At 46.4% G+C, this 17,041-nt stretch overlaps 1 protein-coding gene across 2 annotated transcripts in view; it reads left to right on the forward strand.

The window, feature by feature from the left end:
* Window positions 1-865: 865 nt before the first annotated feature.
* The window catches only part of NUDT9 (nudix hydrolase homolog 9), a 35,215-nt gene continuing 19,039 nt past the window's right edge, over window positions 866-17,041 (forward strand). For both annotated transcript variants that reach the window (XM_086777274.1, XM_086777276.1), the window contains exon 1: window positions 866-1,081. In XM_086777274.1, coding sequence (XP_086633400.1) covers window positions 1,001-1,081 — 81 coding nt within the window. In that variant the 5' untranslated portion in view covers window positions 866-1,000. The remainder of the gene's footprint in view (window positions 1,082-17,041) is intronic.

The raw sequence follows: 17,041 nt of genomic DNA on the forward strand, positions 1-17,041 counted from the left end.
TTACACACTACCAAGTTGAATACTGTACTTCAACTATAGTCAGCTTGCCACCTATAGCCTAACTTTTTCAAAATCGTGTGGGCAGCCACTTGAGGCTCTGCCCAAAGATGGGCACCCCACTTCCCAACCAATCAAATTTGCCCCTTTTCAGAGGCAGATCACACGGAGGCTCGAATGCTCGCATTTGGTGGCCATGCATCGCACAGGGTGTGTTGTGAGAATTGAGGCAGAGATGGTAAAACTTCAAGGTAGTATTGTCGGATTTGCACGTGGTTTTGCAAGCTCAAGGCAGTTTTGGAGGGCGGGTTTGCAAAAGTCGAGGAAATCCAAGTGGTTTTGAAAGCTCACGGCAGTTTTAGAGGGCGGGTTTGCAAGAGTTGAAGTAGTTTTCACGCTCAACACCACTGATGGCGGATCTTTTGAGAGAGATTTTCTCATGCTCAGCACCACTGATGGTGGCGAGAGCAGAAAAGCGCCATTTACCCGTGTGATCTGCCTCTCAGTTTTTTTTGTTTTTTTTGGTCATCTATGAGTGCGTAACATGGGTGCCCATGTGTATTTTTGCATGCCCATATGCTTTAGGTACTCTGTGTGAGGTGGGATTTCTATCCGAAGGGACTTGGTGCCTTGAGGGTATGCTAGCCTGCCCCGAATAGTTTGCCTCTATATGGGGAGGAGGTGCAAGGAGAGGGCAACCCCCGGGGCACTCGGCACCCACGGAACCTCTCCCGCACCCAGGAAGGCCTAACGTGCCTACCCGGTGCGTGAGTGCGTTCCTAAGGTGCCTACAGTGGGTCCGTGTTTTGCCTCTCCTTGCACCTCCTCCCCATATAGAGGCAAACTATTCAAGACGACGGACTAGCATACCCTCAAGCCACCAAGTCCTTCTGAAAGAAATCCCACCTCACACTCTGCCCGTCAGCGTGTACCGGGCCATATCCCATCAACAGGGACATCTAAAGAACTTATTAGCGTAGGCTATACAGTCGCAAGAGGCTATATGGCAGGCTCTCTTCCCCATAACAGAGTCCCTGCATACGACCTGCTGTTTGCTTGTTCATCTGGCCTCACGCGATCTCAGGTGCATACAATCCCCCACTTCATGTGCTTATTTTGCTTAATCAAATTCAAATCGCTTTGTCCTCATAATTCGCAATGCAGCCCAACACCCCGGACCCTAAAAACCTCTGACTAATGTAGCAGCGTACGCTAACAACAACCCTTGAAAAAAAACCACACTTGGATCATCTCCTTAGATCATGTGTAGAGATTGATTTTGAAAAACCTTTTTACAATCCCCATGGCATGATTCCATCTGCATGGAGGCCCAACACCATGTATAATTATCTCAACTTGGAGGCAAACGTCTCTTCTTGCGGTCGATCAAAGCTAACATCATATGCTTTGCACTGCTTGAACCCCATCATGCAACCTTTATTTTGAGCTGCTACAACATGCTTTTTGGTAGCTTGCCGATTATCTGTCGTGCTTTTGGGCACCCACAACATGATGATCTGACGTTCTTTTTGGTAGCTTTCCGATGACCACTCAAAATCAAACAAATGTGTCCATGTTGCGATCATAGGTGTATTCGTAAACGGAAGGAACCCTTCCACGGAGTACCTTGGTCCTTAAGCTCTAATCACATGGGTATCCGTCAACGGAAGGAACCCTTCTATGGAGTACACTCGTTCTCCTAAAGCTCTAATCACAGGTGAATATAGAAACGGAGGGACTTTTTCTTGGAATTCCCTATTTTACCAAAGATTTGGAATTCCAAGAGGAGCCCAAAGACAAGTGCTGTTTCCACGTAAGCATCCTTTCCAGTCTTCAAAGAGTCAAAATCCAAGCGCATTTTGCGTACAAGTCTTTAAAGGGCTGCCATAAGCTCTTCTACTTGCTTTCAAGAGCCCTCCAGAAGGTGTGGGCAGAGCCCCAAATGTATAGAAAAACAGTACCTGCATTTTGACATGGTATCAGAGTCCCAGGTGGCTTGAAGCTTGGAGACAGTGGGACGTCAAGGGTCTGCTGATTGGAGACTGTTTTGGGCTGTACGGGACTTGGAGATTGGGTAGAAGGCAGCCATCACCATTGGACAGCCACCTTGCATTCTATTTGCAGCCTCTTCTTCTTCTTTTTTCCAACCCACCCTCCCTTCACAAGACCTTGTGAACCCTTGAGATGGCAGATTTGCTTGAGATGGCTGAGAACCATGTGAAGATCCCGACACTCCCCACGTTTCCGGTGGACTGCCAGTTGGACGGGAATAACTACGGCATATGGAAGGTAATGATGGAATCTGGTTTGGGAGTCCTATGACTTGGTTGTTTTCATTGTTGTTGGGGTTCCACGGCCGGAGTTGGAAGATGGGGAGTTACCCTCTATTCGGAAGGAACGGGAGGCACAGGCACATGCACAGTTATGGGATTGTGTTAATGCTCGAGTCCGTTCTTTCATCCTCCTCAATTGCACACCACATGTGATCAATCACATAAAGCATATGACGTTGGTCAGAGGGATTTGGCAGCATTTGGCTTCTCTCTACAACAGTGTATCACCCATGAAGAGAATCTCCTTGGAAGTTCATATGCGGATGATGCATCCCGCAAAGTCGTCGACGATGTGGGAACACATCAACAAGCTACAGGCTCTTCAGTAGGAAGTTCTCTAGGCCGGGAAAGAGATCGTCAGAGGATATGGCCATAACGTTGTTGTCACATTTACCCTCTCAGTACTCAGCCTTTTACTCTTCTTTGATCACCAGTGGTAGGCTCAGCACCATCACATGGAAGGAGCTTGTGCCCATGGTCCTGGACCAGGAAGAGCGATTCATGAACCCTCCCCACAGGACGGAGGTTCTGAGGCCTTGACTGGCCAATGGTCGAAAGGCCGTAATAACAACAACAACAAGGGCAAAGGGAAGGCTTCATCGGAGAAGTCTTCTGAGAAGAAGCCCGATTCAGACCGAGAGAAATTGAAGGCCGAGAGGACCTGTAATGATTGTGGCGAGAAAGGCCACTATTGGAGGAAGTGTCCCACGTGGACTAGGAAGAGTCCTGATTCTTCAGCTTCAGCTGCAAAGACTCCAGCCTTTGTGCACTTGGAGATGTTGGACACCGATGCTTCATCTTCTTCGAGCAAGGAGGCAGATGGCTTCACCGCCAAGGATACTTGGGAATGGATTCTTGATAGTGGTGCTTCTAGGCACATGATTCCTTCCTGTGACTTCTTTTAGGATCTGAAATGGCAGTCAGGTCGCATTTTCATTGGCAACAATTCCACCATACCGATACACAGTGAGGGCCGGATGGAGATCATTCCTGATGGCAGAGGGGGGGAGCATTCCTCTCGTGTTCTTTACGTCCCCGCACTTGGTTTTCATCAATTGTCAGTGCACGAGGTGTGCAAGATTGGCTTCCGGGTGGAGTTTGAGGAGCATTCTGTTGCTCTGCGGGACCGTGAGACTGGCCAGGTTGTTTGGGAAGGCGGTGTGGAGAATGGTATATATAAACTCTCTGCACTCTCCTCTTTGACAGGTTCTCAGATTGGTGATTTGTGGCACTTTCGGTTTGGCCACTTGAATGTGGATGTGCTGGCGAGCTTTCCAGGACCAGATGGTGGTTGGCTTGCCAGATGTTGGCAGCAGGCAAGGACGCTGTAGATCTTGCATTCGTGGTAAGCAGCACATGGAATCTTTTCCGAAGCAGGCTTCAAAACCTTTGGAGTTGGTACACACTGACTTGTGTGGACCTATGCAGACAACATGCTTGGGAGGTTCTTTGTACTTTATGCTGCTTGTTGATGATTGTAGCAGATTCACATTGTGAGGACAAAAGAGACCAAAGCACCAAATATATGAAAGATCAGCGTAAAACATAAAGTATGCAATGGTGATGTGAATATAATAGACGAAGTCCAGTACAGGAGCTCTATGTGAGACTCCGAATAAGCAGAAAGAGCTTTTGTCCCATAAAACGCAGTTATCGGAGTCGGGGTGACCCTGATGAATGCGCTGATATGAGCCTGGTGCAAAACGCTGAAGACAACCTAATGAGGGTGACGAAGTCAGGCTAATATAGTCGATGCAAAGGAACCTGACGTAGAAGGCGTTGACGCAGCGGAGAGCTGATGTAGGCGGCTAGACCAGTAGTGATTAACGCAAGAACTGGCTGAAGGCGTCGGCTCTAGTCAATCGTATGAAGTGGCTGTAGGCATTGACAAGGAACAATCGATGCAGTAGAGAGCCGATGTACGCGGCCAGACCAATAGCGATTAACGTAGCAACTGGCTGAAGGTGTCGGCTGTAGTCAATTGTATGAGGTGGCTGTGTTGAAAAGGAGCAGTCGACGCACAACATCAACTGATTGTAGGCGACGAGCAACAATAGTTAACGCACGAGTTGGCTGAAATCATCGACAGCAGTAAAGCGTATGAAACGCTGAGCGAAGGAGATCCACCTGCGTTGAAACGCTGAGAGAGGACCCGCCTGCTTGAAACGCTGAGAGAGGACTCCTCCGAGCGTTGGTGTCATGAGTTGATGATAGCCATTCAACACGTCGAGACCCTCATATTTATATGAGGCTTTTAATTAGGCGGCCAACCTTGGAGTCCTCGGCCCTTTTGGGCTGGGTAAAAATGGTAAATATTAGGCATATTTTCTCACACCCCCTCTCAGACCAAAAAGGGATCATGAGAGAAGATGAGGGGGAAAAGATGTGGTTGTCGAAGATGAGGATTTCAGTGATTGACCAGGCATCTGGGATTGAGAAGTACTGGAAGAATGCCACGATGCAAGAGGTTTTCACATGCATGAATGCCCATTTTTGGGTTTTCATTCATACATGCGCCTCAAACACACAAAACAGAATGCTATGCATAGGGAATGCAGGATGGAAAAAAATGTAGTGCAGTGGGTTTTCACAGGAGCCGTGCCCTCATGGGGTTTTCACTGACTCATGTGCCCAATACAAAAATGGCAAAAATGAAGGGAGAGGCAGATCCCCCTCTTAATGAGCGGAGGGTGATGTGGCGGATCGATGCCAATCCGAGTGCGAAGATGCTCGAGAATGGGGCGGTTGACAGACTTCGTAAGGATGTCAGCTTGGTTGTGTGCCGTGGAAATGTACCGAAGGCGGATGGTACCAAGCTCAACTTGTTCCGTGTTAAAGTGAAAATGGACACCCACATGCTTGGTACGGTTAGAAAAAATAGGGTTGCCAACAAGGGCAATCACACTCTGACTGTTGAGACGAAGATGATAGAGGCGGTGTCGATGGAGACGCGCATGTCGGAAAGAAGTTGACGAAGATACATAACCTCAGTGGTGGCATCATAGAGGGCCCGGTATTTGGCCTCTGCTGAAGAACCTGCAACGGTGTCCTGCTTTTTGCTAGACCAAGAGAAAGGGGCAGATCCGAGGGAGAACAAGTAACCACCATGAGAACGCCGAGAATCGAGATCACTAGCCCAGTCGGAATCCGTGTAACCGTGCAAGGTGACCCCACGACTGCAGTGAAGGCCATACAAATAGGTACCTGCTAGATAGCGAACAACCCTCATCGCCGAACTCCAATGTGGCTCTTGGGAGCATTGAAATACTGACTTAAAATGGATGTACAATAGGAGATACCAGGTCGAGAATTGGTGAGCCAAAGAAGTTTCTCAACCACTTGTCGGTAGGCTCGCTCTTCATGTGGAGGTGAGTCCACTTCCTTTGACAGTTTAACAGTGGGATCCAATGGGGTGGCCATGGGGATAGCACCATCAGGAAAATAGGAAGTAAATGAGTTGGAAATAATATTTCTGTTGGGACACGAAAATACCATCAGGATGTTGGATCACCTCCATGCCAAGGAAATATGAGAGAACACCGAGATCAGTCATCTCAAAATTTTGTCTGAGCTGAGCCATGATATCAACCATTTTGGCTTGATGGGAACTTGAAATAATTAGGTCATCGACATACAGTACAAGGTAGCAAACCATCACCTGATCAGTGTAAATATAGAGATTGGGGTCACAGTGTGATGGGTGAAAATCTTGGCTGTGAAAAAACTTGTCGATGTGATGATACCACGCCCGGGGTGCTTGTTTTAGCCCATAAAGAGCTTTATGCAGGCGAAAAACTTTGTCCTCAAGACCAGGGAGAGGGAAACGTGGAGGTTGGTCAACGTAGACCTCCTCGTTAAGAATGCCATTTAAAAAGGCACTCTTAACATCCATCTGATAGATTGGCCATTTATGGTGCGTAGCCTTGAGTAAAAGACGGATTGTGGTCATTCGAGCAGCGGGAGCAAAAGTCTCATTGAAGTCAATGCCTTCTTTTTGGCGAAAGCCTTGCACGACAAGCCGGGCTTTGTATTTGTCCAAGGTACCATTGGCTTTAAATTTGGTGCAAAAAATCCATTTGGTTCCAATGACCTTCTTATGACGAGGGCGATCCACAAGAGACCACGTGCCATTTCGGTCAATGCTTTCGAGTTCGAGTTCCATGGCCTGTTTCCAGGATGGAATTTTAATAGCATCTTTCCACGAAGTTGGCTCATCATGTGCCACATAGTCTACGGAAAAAACAGAGGCAAATGAGGCACGAGGGGCAAGTATGGTGGATTGACGAGGACGGTCCAAAGGGATATCAGAGGGAAGTATGCGAGAATCACACATTGTTTGTTGATACTAGCGAGATAAAGGGTCCCTAGGTGGTTGTCGAGAGGAGGAAGCCTCCTCAAGAGGTGGAGTAGTAGGTAACTGATGGGATTACTTTGGCACAGTCTGAGATTCTTGTTCAGTTGATATGGGCAGCGGAAGGTGAAGCAAGTCTCGCTCATCAAAGACAATGTCTCGAGCGACGAACGAAAACCTTGTTTGATCGAGGATCAAAAACTTTGTAAGCCTTTGATTAAGAAGAGTAACCCACAAAAATGAGCAACTCACTTCTTGGCTCAAGCTTACCCCTAGTATCATTCGGAGTGTGAGTATATGTAACGGGAGGCGGACACGTGTATTGGAATCGTATAAATGTGAACAAGATTCTGAGCACTTAACACTTGAGCATTACAACCACAAAGCTGAAAATGACAGTACACCACATAAAGGGGCCGATGATAGGCTGACCCCCCCCCCTTTAGGTTATATTACCAAAAGAGTCTGCAAAGTACAAGATTACGGGTGCCTGGGGATTCACCACCAGCCTGCACCTGATTCTTCCAAATACATCATGAATGAATACATTTCAAACAAGAGAATCTGTAGGTACATCCGCCCTACACACAGGTACATCCGCCCTGCACAAGCCTCTTCACAGGTACATCCGCCCTGCACAAGAGTATCACAATCCTCACAGGTACTCCGCCCTGCACAAGATGTAAATGGATCTTTAGGCCCTGTTTCCACGCGAGAAACTGATCCAGAAACCTGTGTTCTCCGCGAGCAAGTGTCCCCAATGCTTGCCCTAAGCACCTGTTACACCAGGAATCCTTGAGACACATCCATGCTCACATATTCCATTGCTGTCCGGCCTGTTTTGTGCAATAACCAGTCCAAAACAGCAACTTTCTATCGCGAGAAATCCACCTGTAAAGGGTCCTACAGCCCTGTGGAGGTCCCTAGAGCTGTCCTGTACTGTCCAAGTTGACTTTGGACACCTGTAACCAGCCCAAAACTCGCAATAACCAGAAAATACAGGTCTGAAATTTACCAACCAGCCCTTTAGAAGAGTGTGGGGATCGATATCCAAGCTTGTGTGAGTCCGGGAAGCAAGCAACCAGCCCTGTAGCAACTCCCAAAGCTTCAATCAGCCCTCCAATGTGTTGAATCATGAATAAAACAGCCCAAATGGTCTCTTGAAGGAGGCGCCTTTCTCCAGTGCCACCTATGGGGCTTGGTGGGTTCACATACAGGCTGACAAGTGTCCCCATAAGGTGTCTAGGTAGGTGTCCAGCCCATAGTGCTCCATTTGTCCTGTTTGTATAAGTTTAGGTCCAACCAAATGGGAAATGGCCATAAGCTGTCCGGACTTCATTAATTTTGGTCCAACCAAATGCGAACGCATTATAAGTTGTCCGGCCACTTATTAATGAGTGTGGACCTGCAAACCAATAAACTTTAGTAGTAAATGAAATAAGCTGTAAATTGAGTGTGGACGCACTTACCACCTGCAAAACCCATAAGCCCACAGTTTTAGGCCCAAGCACACACGTGTCCACAAGGTGCCCGGGCGTCCCCGGTCCCTCGGACTTCACAAGCCAAAATAACAAGCATTGTCCAGGCAGCAAGACAATGTCACACAAAGTAAAATAAAGTTATGGCATGCATCATTTATGCATTGTGCACATGTAAACTTGGAGAACCACCTATCATCATTCTTGTACTTGAAAATATTCCGCCTGCCATCATAACATACCATGTGTGCATGGCCGGAATCCACACGGGCACCGCCCGAAAGTCCACAAATGTCCTGCCATGTCCTTGGACTCATATGCATCCACTCATATGATCCATACACATGCCCAGGTATAATACATACATGCATCCGCATGTTTCTAGGCCTGACACGCATCCGCATGTCCCTAGAATATAGGGATTTGTGACATCCCCCCGGCTTCTAATCAGTTGACCGCAACTGAAAAGCCTCGAGATAGGCCTTCAAAAGATCTGGGTAATCCTCGAAGTAGGCCTCATCCATCCATTTTGCATCCAAAGCTGAATAATTCTTGATCTTCACAAGATACCTACGAAGAAGTTTGCCTCCCGCAAGCTTTCGTTCCTTGTGAAAAACAATCTGTTCAGGTTGAAGAATCTCTTCCAGCTCATCCACCTCGGGTGGGTCTTCCAAAACCGGCTCAGACGGTGTCGGTCCCACATAAGGCCTCAATAGGCTCACATGAAAAGCATTATGCATGTTCCAATGATCTGGGAGTACAAGCCGAAATGCAACATCATTGATCTTCTCCAAGATCTGAAAAGGTCCATAGTACCTGTTGGAAAGTTTAGGGTACTTTCCCTCTTTCCCTGGCCTCTTCCGAAGGCGTGTCTTTTCAAATTTCAGCAAGACCCAATCACCTTGTTTGAATTGTACATCCCTTCTATGCTTATCAGCTGCCTTTTTATTCTTGGTTTGAGACCTCTCTATGGCTGTCCATACCTGTGCAAATGCAGTATCCAAGTCTCTGACATACTCATCTGCTGCAAAAATCTCATCCTTTGTACGAAGAATGGGTGGTAGTACCACCTTGCCATAGATAATCTCAAAGAGCGCCTTGCCCGTAGAAGTATGTACCGTATTGTTGTAGGCAAACTCCACAAGTGGTAAATACTTCTCCCAATCCGATTTGCGGTCGGATACATAAGATTTCAGCAAGTCGAGGACGGCTGAATTTGCTATTTCACTTTGCCCATCTGTCTGTGGATGGTAAGCTGATGAGAAGTTCAGCTTTGTACCCATATTGTCAAACAATGCGCGCCAAAATAAGCTTGTGGTTCTAGGATCTCTATCCCCCACAATAGATTTAGGCATGCCATGGTGTTTGAATATCTGTGCCAAAAACATCCTAGCCATATGATCTGGCTTTATTGTCTTGCGCACGGGAATGAAATGTGCCTGCTTGCTAAACCTGTCAATAATGGTCCAAATAGCATCATTTCCCTGTGGCGTCCTTGGCAAATCCATAATGAAGTCCATAGCAATGCTTTCCCATGGTTCATTTGGTATAGGCAAAGGCTGAAGCAATCCAGGTGCTTTATGTCGGTCAAACTTGACCTTTTGACATACCATACATTCACGTACATATGCTTCAATATCCTTGCGAATATGTGGCCAAAAGAAATACCTCTCCAAAGCTTGTGCTGTGGCCAAAATGCCTCTATGACCTGCATATGGAGGAGCATGACACTCATCCATAACCTTATGGCGAAGGTTCTTTACCACACACATACGATTTTGCATCATGAGATATCCATCTCTTATGACATAAGATGGGACAGCAATACCCTCTTGCAAATCAGCCCATACATGTGTAAAATCCTCATCCAGATGATAAGTATTACGCATATCCGATAAGTCCTCATGGTATGCAACTGTAATAGCATGAACCTGTGGTCGTCTAGATAAGGCATCCGCCACCACATTCTTTTTCCCTGGAGTGTGTAAAATCTGAAAATGAAACATTGAGAGGAAATTTGCCCATCTCATATGCTTCTCTGAGAGCTTACTTTGAGTCAAAAAGTATCTCAAACTTTGATGATCAGTTTTGACCATAAAATCAGCCCCTAAAAGATAGTGTTTCCAAATAGTAAGGGCATGAATTACAGCCAACAACTCCTTCTCATAAACCTGTAAGTGAAGCTCTGCATGTTGCAAGCGTCTGCTCTCATAGGCAATGGCATGTCCTTCTTGGTTCAAAACAGCCCCTATGCAGTCCCCACTTGCATCACATTCCACAACAAAAGGTTTGTGCAAATCCGGAATAATGAGTACCAGTGCCGAGATGATTGCATTCTTCAACTTTTGAAAGGCATCTCTCTCTTCTTGTGTCCATTTAGAGATTGCTTTCTTCTTCGTTAAATCATGTAACGGAGCGGCAATGAAAGCAAAATGCTTGACGAACCTCCTGTAGTAAGCACATAAACCAAGGAAGCTCCTCACTTCATGGACTGATTTCAGCTCTGGCCATTCTTGCATGGCTTGTATCTTTGCGGGATCCATGCGCACACCATCCTTTGATACAATGTGACCAAGATAGTGAATCTCTGGGAGGAAGAATTCACTCTTTTTTGCATTTATGTAGAGCTGATTTTCCTTAAGCTCTTTAAACACAATAGCCAGGTGCTCACGATGTTGGGCTTCATTCTTTGAGAATACAATAATATCATCAAAGAATATACCTGTGAACTTTCTATGCTTTCTGAACACCCTGTCCATCATCCTGTTGAAGGTAGCGGGTGCATTTGTAAGGCCAAAAGGCACCACCAAAAACTCATAAAGACCAAAGGCTGTCCTAAATGCAGTCTTGTGTACATCTTGAGGTGCCACTCTCACTTGATGATACCCACTCTTGAGGTCTATTCGGCTGAAACATGCCGAACCTTCAAGCTTGTCCAAGATGTCATCAATGCGCGGAATCGGAAACCGATTCTTGATGGTTATCTTATTGAGGGCACGGTAATCAACACACATCCTGTAAGTACCATCCTTCTTTTGAACAAGAAGTACCGGCGAGCAATATGGCGAGGAACTAGGCCGAATCAAACCCTTTTCCAAGAGTTCATTCACCTGTGCCATAATCTCTTCTTGTTGACCAGCACTCACCCTGTATGGTGGCCTATTAGGTGGAGAGCTACCGGGAATTAGATCTATGTAATGATCTTCCGGCCTCTCTGGTGGCAACCTTGCTGGCAAAGCATTTGCAAAACAATCTTTGAACTCATTCAAAAAGTTAAGCTTGTCTTGATCTAATGCACTAACATCAACACTAGAATGTTCAATGGTATCACGTACAAAAACCAAGTAAGAACAAGCTGATTTCTTTATTGCCTTATTAATTTGTACATGGCTTACAAGAGGTATGGTACTTCCAGTAGTACCAGCATCTATAGAGTGCTCACGGCCTCTATGTACAAAGCTGATTTTCTTCTCTTTTAGTTATCTGTGGAAGCATCATCAAAAAGAAACAAAGCGGGCTGATCCTTCAATTTGCCCCAAGCCTTGCATATGACTCTACTCTTGGGCTCATGCCCTGTATTACCCTGCACATCGGGTACAACATTCACAAGAGGCTTTTGCACATTAGGCTCAGCATTCTTAGGATTTTGTGGGCATTTAGGATATATATGATCTTTACTGCCACACTTAAAGCATTTTTAGCCTTCCTGTACTCTTCCAATTGCTGTTTTGAGAGCCCAAAATTGTGGCGTTTACCCCCCGGCTTCTTTTCGGAGTCATCCTTTGGATCTCGGCCATCTTTGGGAGCATTCTTAGGTGGCTGTCCACCCTTTTTCTGGTCATAACCAGCCCTGAATTTGCTCTTGTTTTGTCCTGCAAATGGCTTATTTGTGGGTGCTTTTATGTGCAAGTTCTCCGCAATCATGGCTAAGTGTATAAGCTCTTGTATGGTCTTATTTGGGTACACTCCCAAGCTTTGTTGGATGATGTGATGGAGCCCCGATTCAAACTTTCTCTTCTTCTCGTCCTCTCCAATCTTCATGAAGGGAGTAACCTTGAGAAGGACTTTCCAAAACTTTGCTATGTAAGAAGCAACGGACTCTCCCTCATCTTGGGACAGCCAGTCCCACTCCTTGCGTACATCCTTTGCAAAGTTTGGTGGTAAGAATTGATCATAAAACTGAATTTTGAAAGAAGACCAAGTTGGGGCAGCACTTCCATCAAGTATTTTTGCAAGCCACCAATCACTTGCCGTATCCTTGAGATGCATTCCCACATGCCTGAGCATAGACTTTTCCAAAAAGTCTTCATTGCAAAAAGCTATCTCAAACTGTCTAATGAAAGCAAGTGCTTTGGTAGAGTCCATCCGTCCCTGAAAGTTTTCAAACTTTACATCCTTGTCACCGGACTTGAACTCTCAAGGCTTCTTCCTTCTATAAGCATCCCTATGTACATCCTGTTCATCTGCATGATGATGATGCCGCGATGAAGATTCACGATCCCTCTTCGTTCTCTCTTGAGCCACACTCTCCAAATGAGTGGAAAGCTCAACACGAGAATGGACATGTCTTCTTGGAGCAAAGCGGGAATGAGTAGAGGATCCCTCATCCTTACTCTTCTCTTGACCTGCATCAAGCCTAGCACCAGGGACTCTTGTCCTTTCAGCATTTGGCACTTGCTGTGCTCTTTCTGCTTGTTGTGTATCATGTGCATCACCACGGGCAGCCATGAGGGGTGGCTTCTTGAAAGCCAAACTACCATCTGCTTCAGTGTATACATCACCCTTAACCATTAGGTATGCAAGTGCAAGCTCTCGGGGTTTCTCAACATCCATTTCCTTCGCAATTGCTTCAAAAGTGACTTCATGGACCGAAGCCTTTGCCTTCGCAGCCAACACCCTTTGTACATCCGGGTCATTTTTCAATGACCTAAGCTCTTCGGTTTCAGCCCTATAGCGTCGCACTTGACGCCTCAAAGATTCCAAATCAGAATGCATAGTGTCATGAGTACCTGCATCTCCATAGACATCATTGCCTGCAGCATCTCTTGCATCCTTTGTACCATGAAATTCACGGTCCTGTGTGTTCTCCACACTGTCAGAAATGTGACTGTCCATGACACTCAAATCAGGTCACCACTTTTGATTCCAAGCCTCAGACCGTTTTCCAATGAGGAGAAAAACTGAGCTCTGATACCAATATAACGGGAGGCGGACGCGTGTATTGGAATCGTATAAATGTGAACAAGATTCTGAGCACTTAACACTTGAGCATTACAACCACAAAGCTGAAAATGACAGTACACCACATAAAGGGGCCGATGATAGGCTGACCCCCCCCCCTTTAGGTTATATTACCAAAAGAGTCTGCAAAGTACAAGATTACGGGTGCCTGGGGATTCACCACCAGCCTGCACTTGATTCTTCCAAATACATCATGAATGAATACATTTCAAACAAGAGAATCTGTAGGTACATCCGCCCTACACACAGGTACATCCGCCCTGCACAAGCCTCTTCACAGGTACATCCGCCCTGCACAAGAGTATCACAATCCTCACAGGTACTCCGCCCTGCACAAGATGTAAATGGATCTTTAGGCCCTGTTTCCACGCGAGAAACTGATCCAGAAACCTGTGTTCTCCGCGAGCAAGTGTCCCCAATGCTTGCCCTAAGCACCTGTTACACCAGGAATCCTTGAGACACATCCATGCTCACATATTCCATTGCTGTCCGGCCTGTTTTGTGCAATAACCAGTCCAAAACAGCAACTTTCTATCGCGAGAAATCCACCTGTAAAGGGTCCTACAGCCCTGTGGAGGTCCCTAGAGCTGTCCTGTACTGTCCAAGTTGACTTTGGACACCTGTAACCAGCCCAAAACTCGCAATAACCAGAAAATACAGGTCTGAAATTTACCAACCAGCCCTTTAGAAGAGTGTGGGGATCGATATCTAAGCTTGTGTGAGTCCGGGAAGCAAGCAACCAGCCCTGTAGCAACTCCCAAAGCTTCAATCAGCCCTCCAATGTGTTGAATCATGAATAAAACAGCCCAAATGGTCTCTTGAAGGAGGCGCCTTTCTCCAGTGCCACCTATGGGGCTTGGTGGGTTCACATACAGGCTGACAAGTGTCCCCATAAGGTGTCTAGGTAGGTGTCCAGCCCATAGTGCTCCATTTGTCCTGTTTGTATAAGTTTAGGTCTAACCAAATGGGAAATGGCCATAAGCTGTCCGGACTTCATTAATTTTGGTCCAACCAAATGCAAAGGCATTATAAGTTGTCCGGCCACTTATTAATGAGTGTGGACCTGCAAACCAATAAACTTTAGTAGTAAATGAAATAAGCTGTAAATTGAGTGTGGACGCACTTACCACCTGCAAAACCCATAAGCCCACAGTTTTAGGCCCAAGCACACACGTGTCCACAAGGTGCCCGGGCGTCCCCGGTCCCTCGGACTTCACAAGCCAAAATAACAAGCATTGTCCAGGCAGCAAGACAATGTCACACAAAGTAAAATAAAGTTATGGCATGCATCATTTATGCATTGTGCACATGTAAACTTGGAGAACCACCTATCATCATTCTTGTACTTGAAAATATTCCGCCTGCCATCATAACACACCATGTGTGCATGGCCGGAATCCACACGGGCACCGCCCGAAAGTCCACAAATGTCCTGCCATGTCCTTGGACTCATATGCATCCACTCATATGATCCATACACATGCCCAGGTATAATACATACATGCATCCGCATGTTTCTAGGCCTGACACGCATCCGCATGTCCCTAGAATATAGGGATTTGTGACAGTATATGCTCGACATCCAAAGACACGGAAATGGGAAACAGTTGGCTGTTCGCCAAAGAAAGCTTCAAAAGGGGTCTTGTGGGGAACAGCAACCGTGGGGCAACGGTTCAGAAGTTATACCATTGTGTTGACCGATTCTGACCAGAGGCGTTCAGGCAGCTGAGCTACAAAAAGCATGGAGCGTGCCATATCCATGACCGTTCGGTTCTTGCGCTCGACCACTCCATTCTATGAGGGAGAGTTGGTGGAGGTAAGTTAGCGTTGAATGCCATGATCTTGCAAGAACTGAGAAAATTGATGGGAGATAAATTCACCCCCATTGTCGCTACGAGTAGTCCCAATTGAGACGCCCATTTGATTAGTGACTAACCGAACCCATGTGGAAAAGTATTGGAAAGCGTCAGATTTATGCTTTAGAAAATATACCCACATGTATCTTGAATAATCATCAACAATCAGCATGTAGTATAGAGATCCATTCAAGGAAGGGGTTGGGGATTGGCCACTCAAGTCAAAATGAATCAATCGAAGGATCCCGAGGCTTGATGAGTAGCATGTTGTGGGAATGGGGAGCAATGCTGTTTTCCCAGTTGACAGGGCTGACAGACATCCTTAGTCAGTTTGAGGCCGGGTATACCTTCAACTAACTTGTCTCGAGATAGCTCATAGAGAGTGGAATAGGGTAGATGACCATAGCGAAAGTGCCATAGTCGTTCAAGGTCGGAGGGAGCTTGGGTCACATAGGCCCGAACTCCATGAAACTCTGAGTTAACAGAAGATGGCTCAGTTAGAAAAGCGGACAGTCGGTACAAACCATCCTTCTAAGCTTGTCCTTTGGCAACAACAAGACCAGTAGTTTCATCAATTACCTCAACAACTCGTTTGTTGAAGTAAACACCACGATCGAGTTGAGTAAGCTGGGAGATAGAAAGAAGGTTGAGACCTAAATCAGGGACAAGATAGACATTGTCCAAGGTAGCCTGGTTGGGGCCAGTGTTGGTGTCAAATAAGACAATCCCAATGGATTTTATGGGCATCATAGTGTTGTTGCCGCATCGAACTTCTCCTTTAACGGGACGTTGAGAAATGAAAATGTCAGCATTATGTGCCATATGGTGAGTAGCGCCACTGTCAACTACCTAAGTGACAGGATAACCACAAGGAAGAGTAGGATGGGCCTCAATAATGGGCATAGAGGGTTTATCAGGTAACTGACAAATTTGAATGAGGGGAGAGGCCTTTCCCTGCGGATGGCCTTGTTTAGGCCTTCGTTTCTTCCTTTTTGTGGAGTGGTAGCTGGAATCACTCTTAAGAGTGACTTGAGCAATATTGGCTGAGGGGCCAGGATGAGGTGTGAGGGAAGACCAGTCAGACATCTCTTCAGGAGTGGTGAAAGAAACAGACTGGGAAGGTGGGGTGTGAGCAACCTAACTATTAGCTCGCTAGTGGGAGGAACGTGGCCAAGTAGAACCATTTCCTTGTTGTTGGGTCCTTGGAGGGGAGTTTGGTAGAGTAGGTGTAGGATTGTTACCCCCTCTCGATCGCCAATTCGGGGCATTGCTACCACCTTGGTTGTTTTGGCGGGCGGAGGTAGTGGGGTTGGAGTTGTTGCCTCTATTTTCCTTGTTTTTAAAAACACACTCATCATCAACATGGCCAGGTATTTGGCAAGAAGTGCAAAATCTATTCTTTTTGGGAATATTTTACCAGTAGGGAATGGGTGTGGAGGCAGGATTTTTGGAATCAGTGTGGTTGCCAGTAGATTTGCCTTGATTTCCTAAGTTGCTGTTCCCTTTCCCTTGCTGTCCTTTTTGAGTAGAGGTTGTATTGGACACAAGGACCCCCTCTTGAGTGGAGGGAGAGGATGACTTCTTGGGATGAAATTGGTCATGCAACCTAGCGAAACGCAAGAGTTGGCATTCACACTCATATAGGTTAGGCATAGGCTCTAAACTAATGGTCTGTGTGACAAAAGTAAAGAAGCTAGGGGGCAATTTGTTTAGAAGAGTGATAACCTGATCTTCTTGGGACTTGGCAGTGCCTGTGGTGGCAAACTCAGCGTTAAGGCGCCGAAC

This window comes from Cibotium barometz, chromosome 38 (genome assembly GCF_041138505.1).
Source record: "Cibotium barometz isolate CiBa-2024 chromosome 38, ASM4113850v1, whole genome shotgun sequence".
Taxonomy (NCBI): domain Eukaryota; kingdom Viridiplantae; phylum Streptophyta; class Polypodiopsida; order Cyatheales; family Cibotiaceae; genus Cibotium; species Cibotium barometz.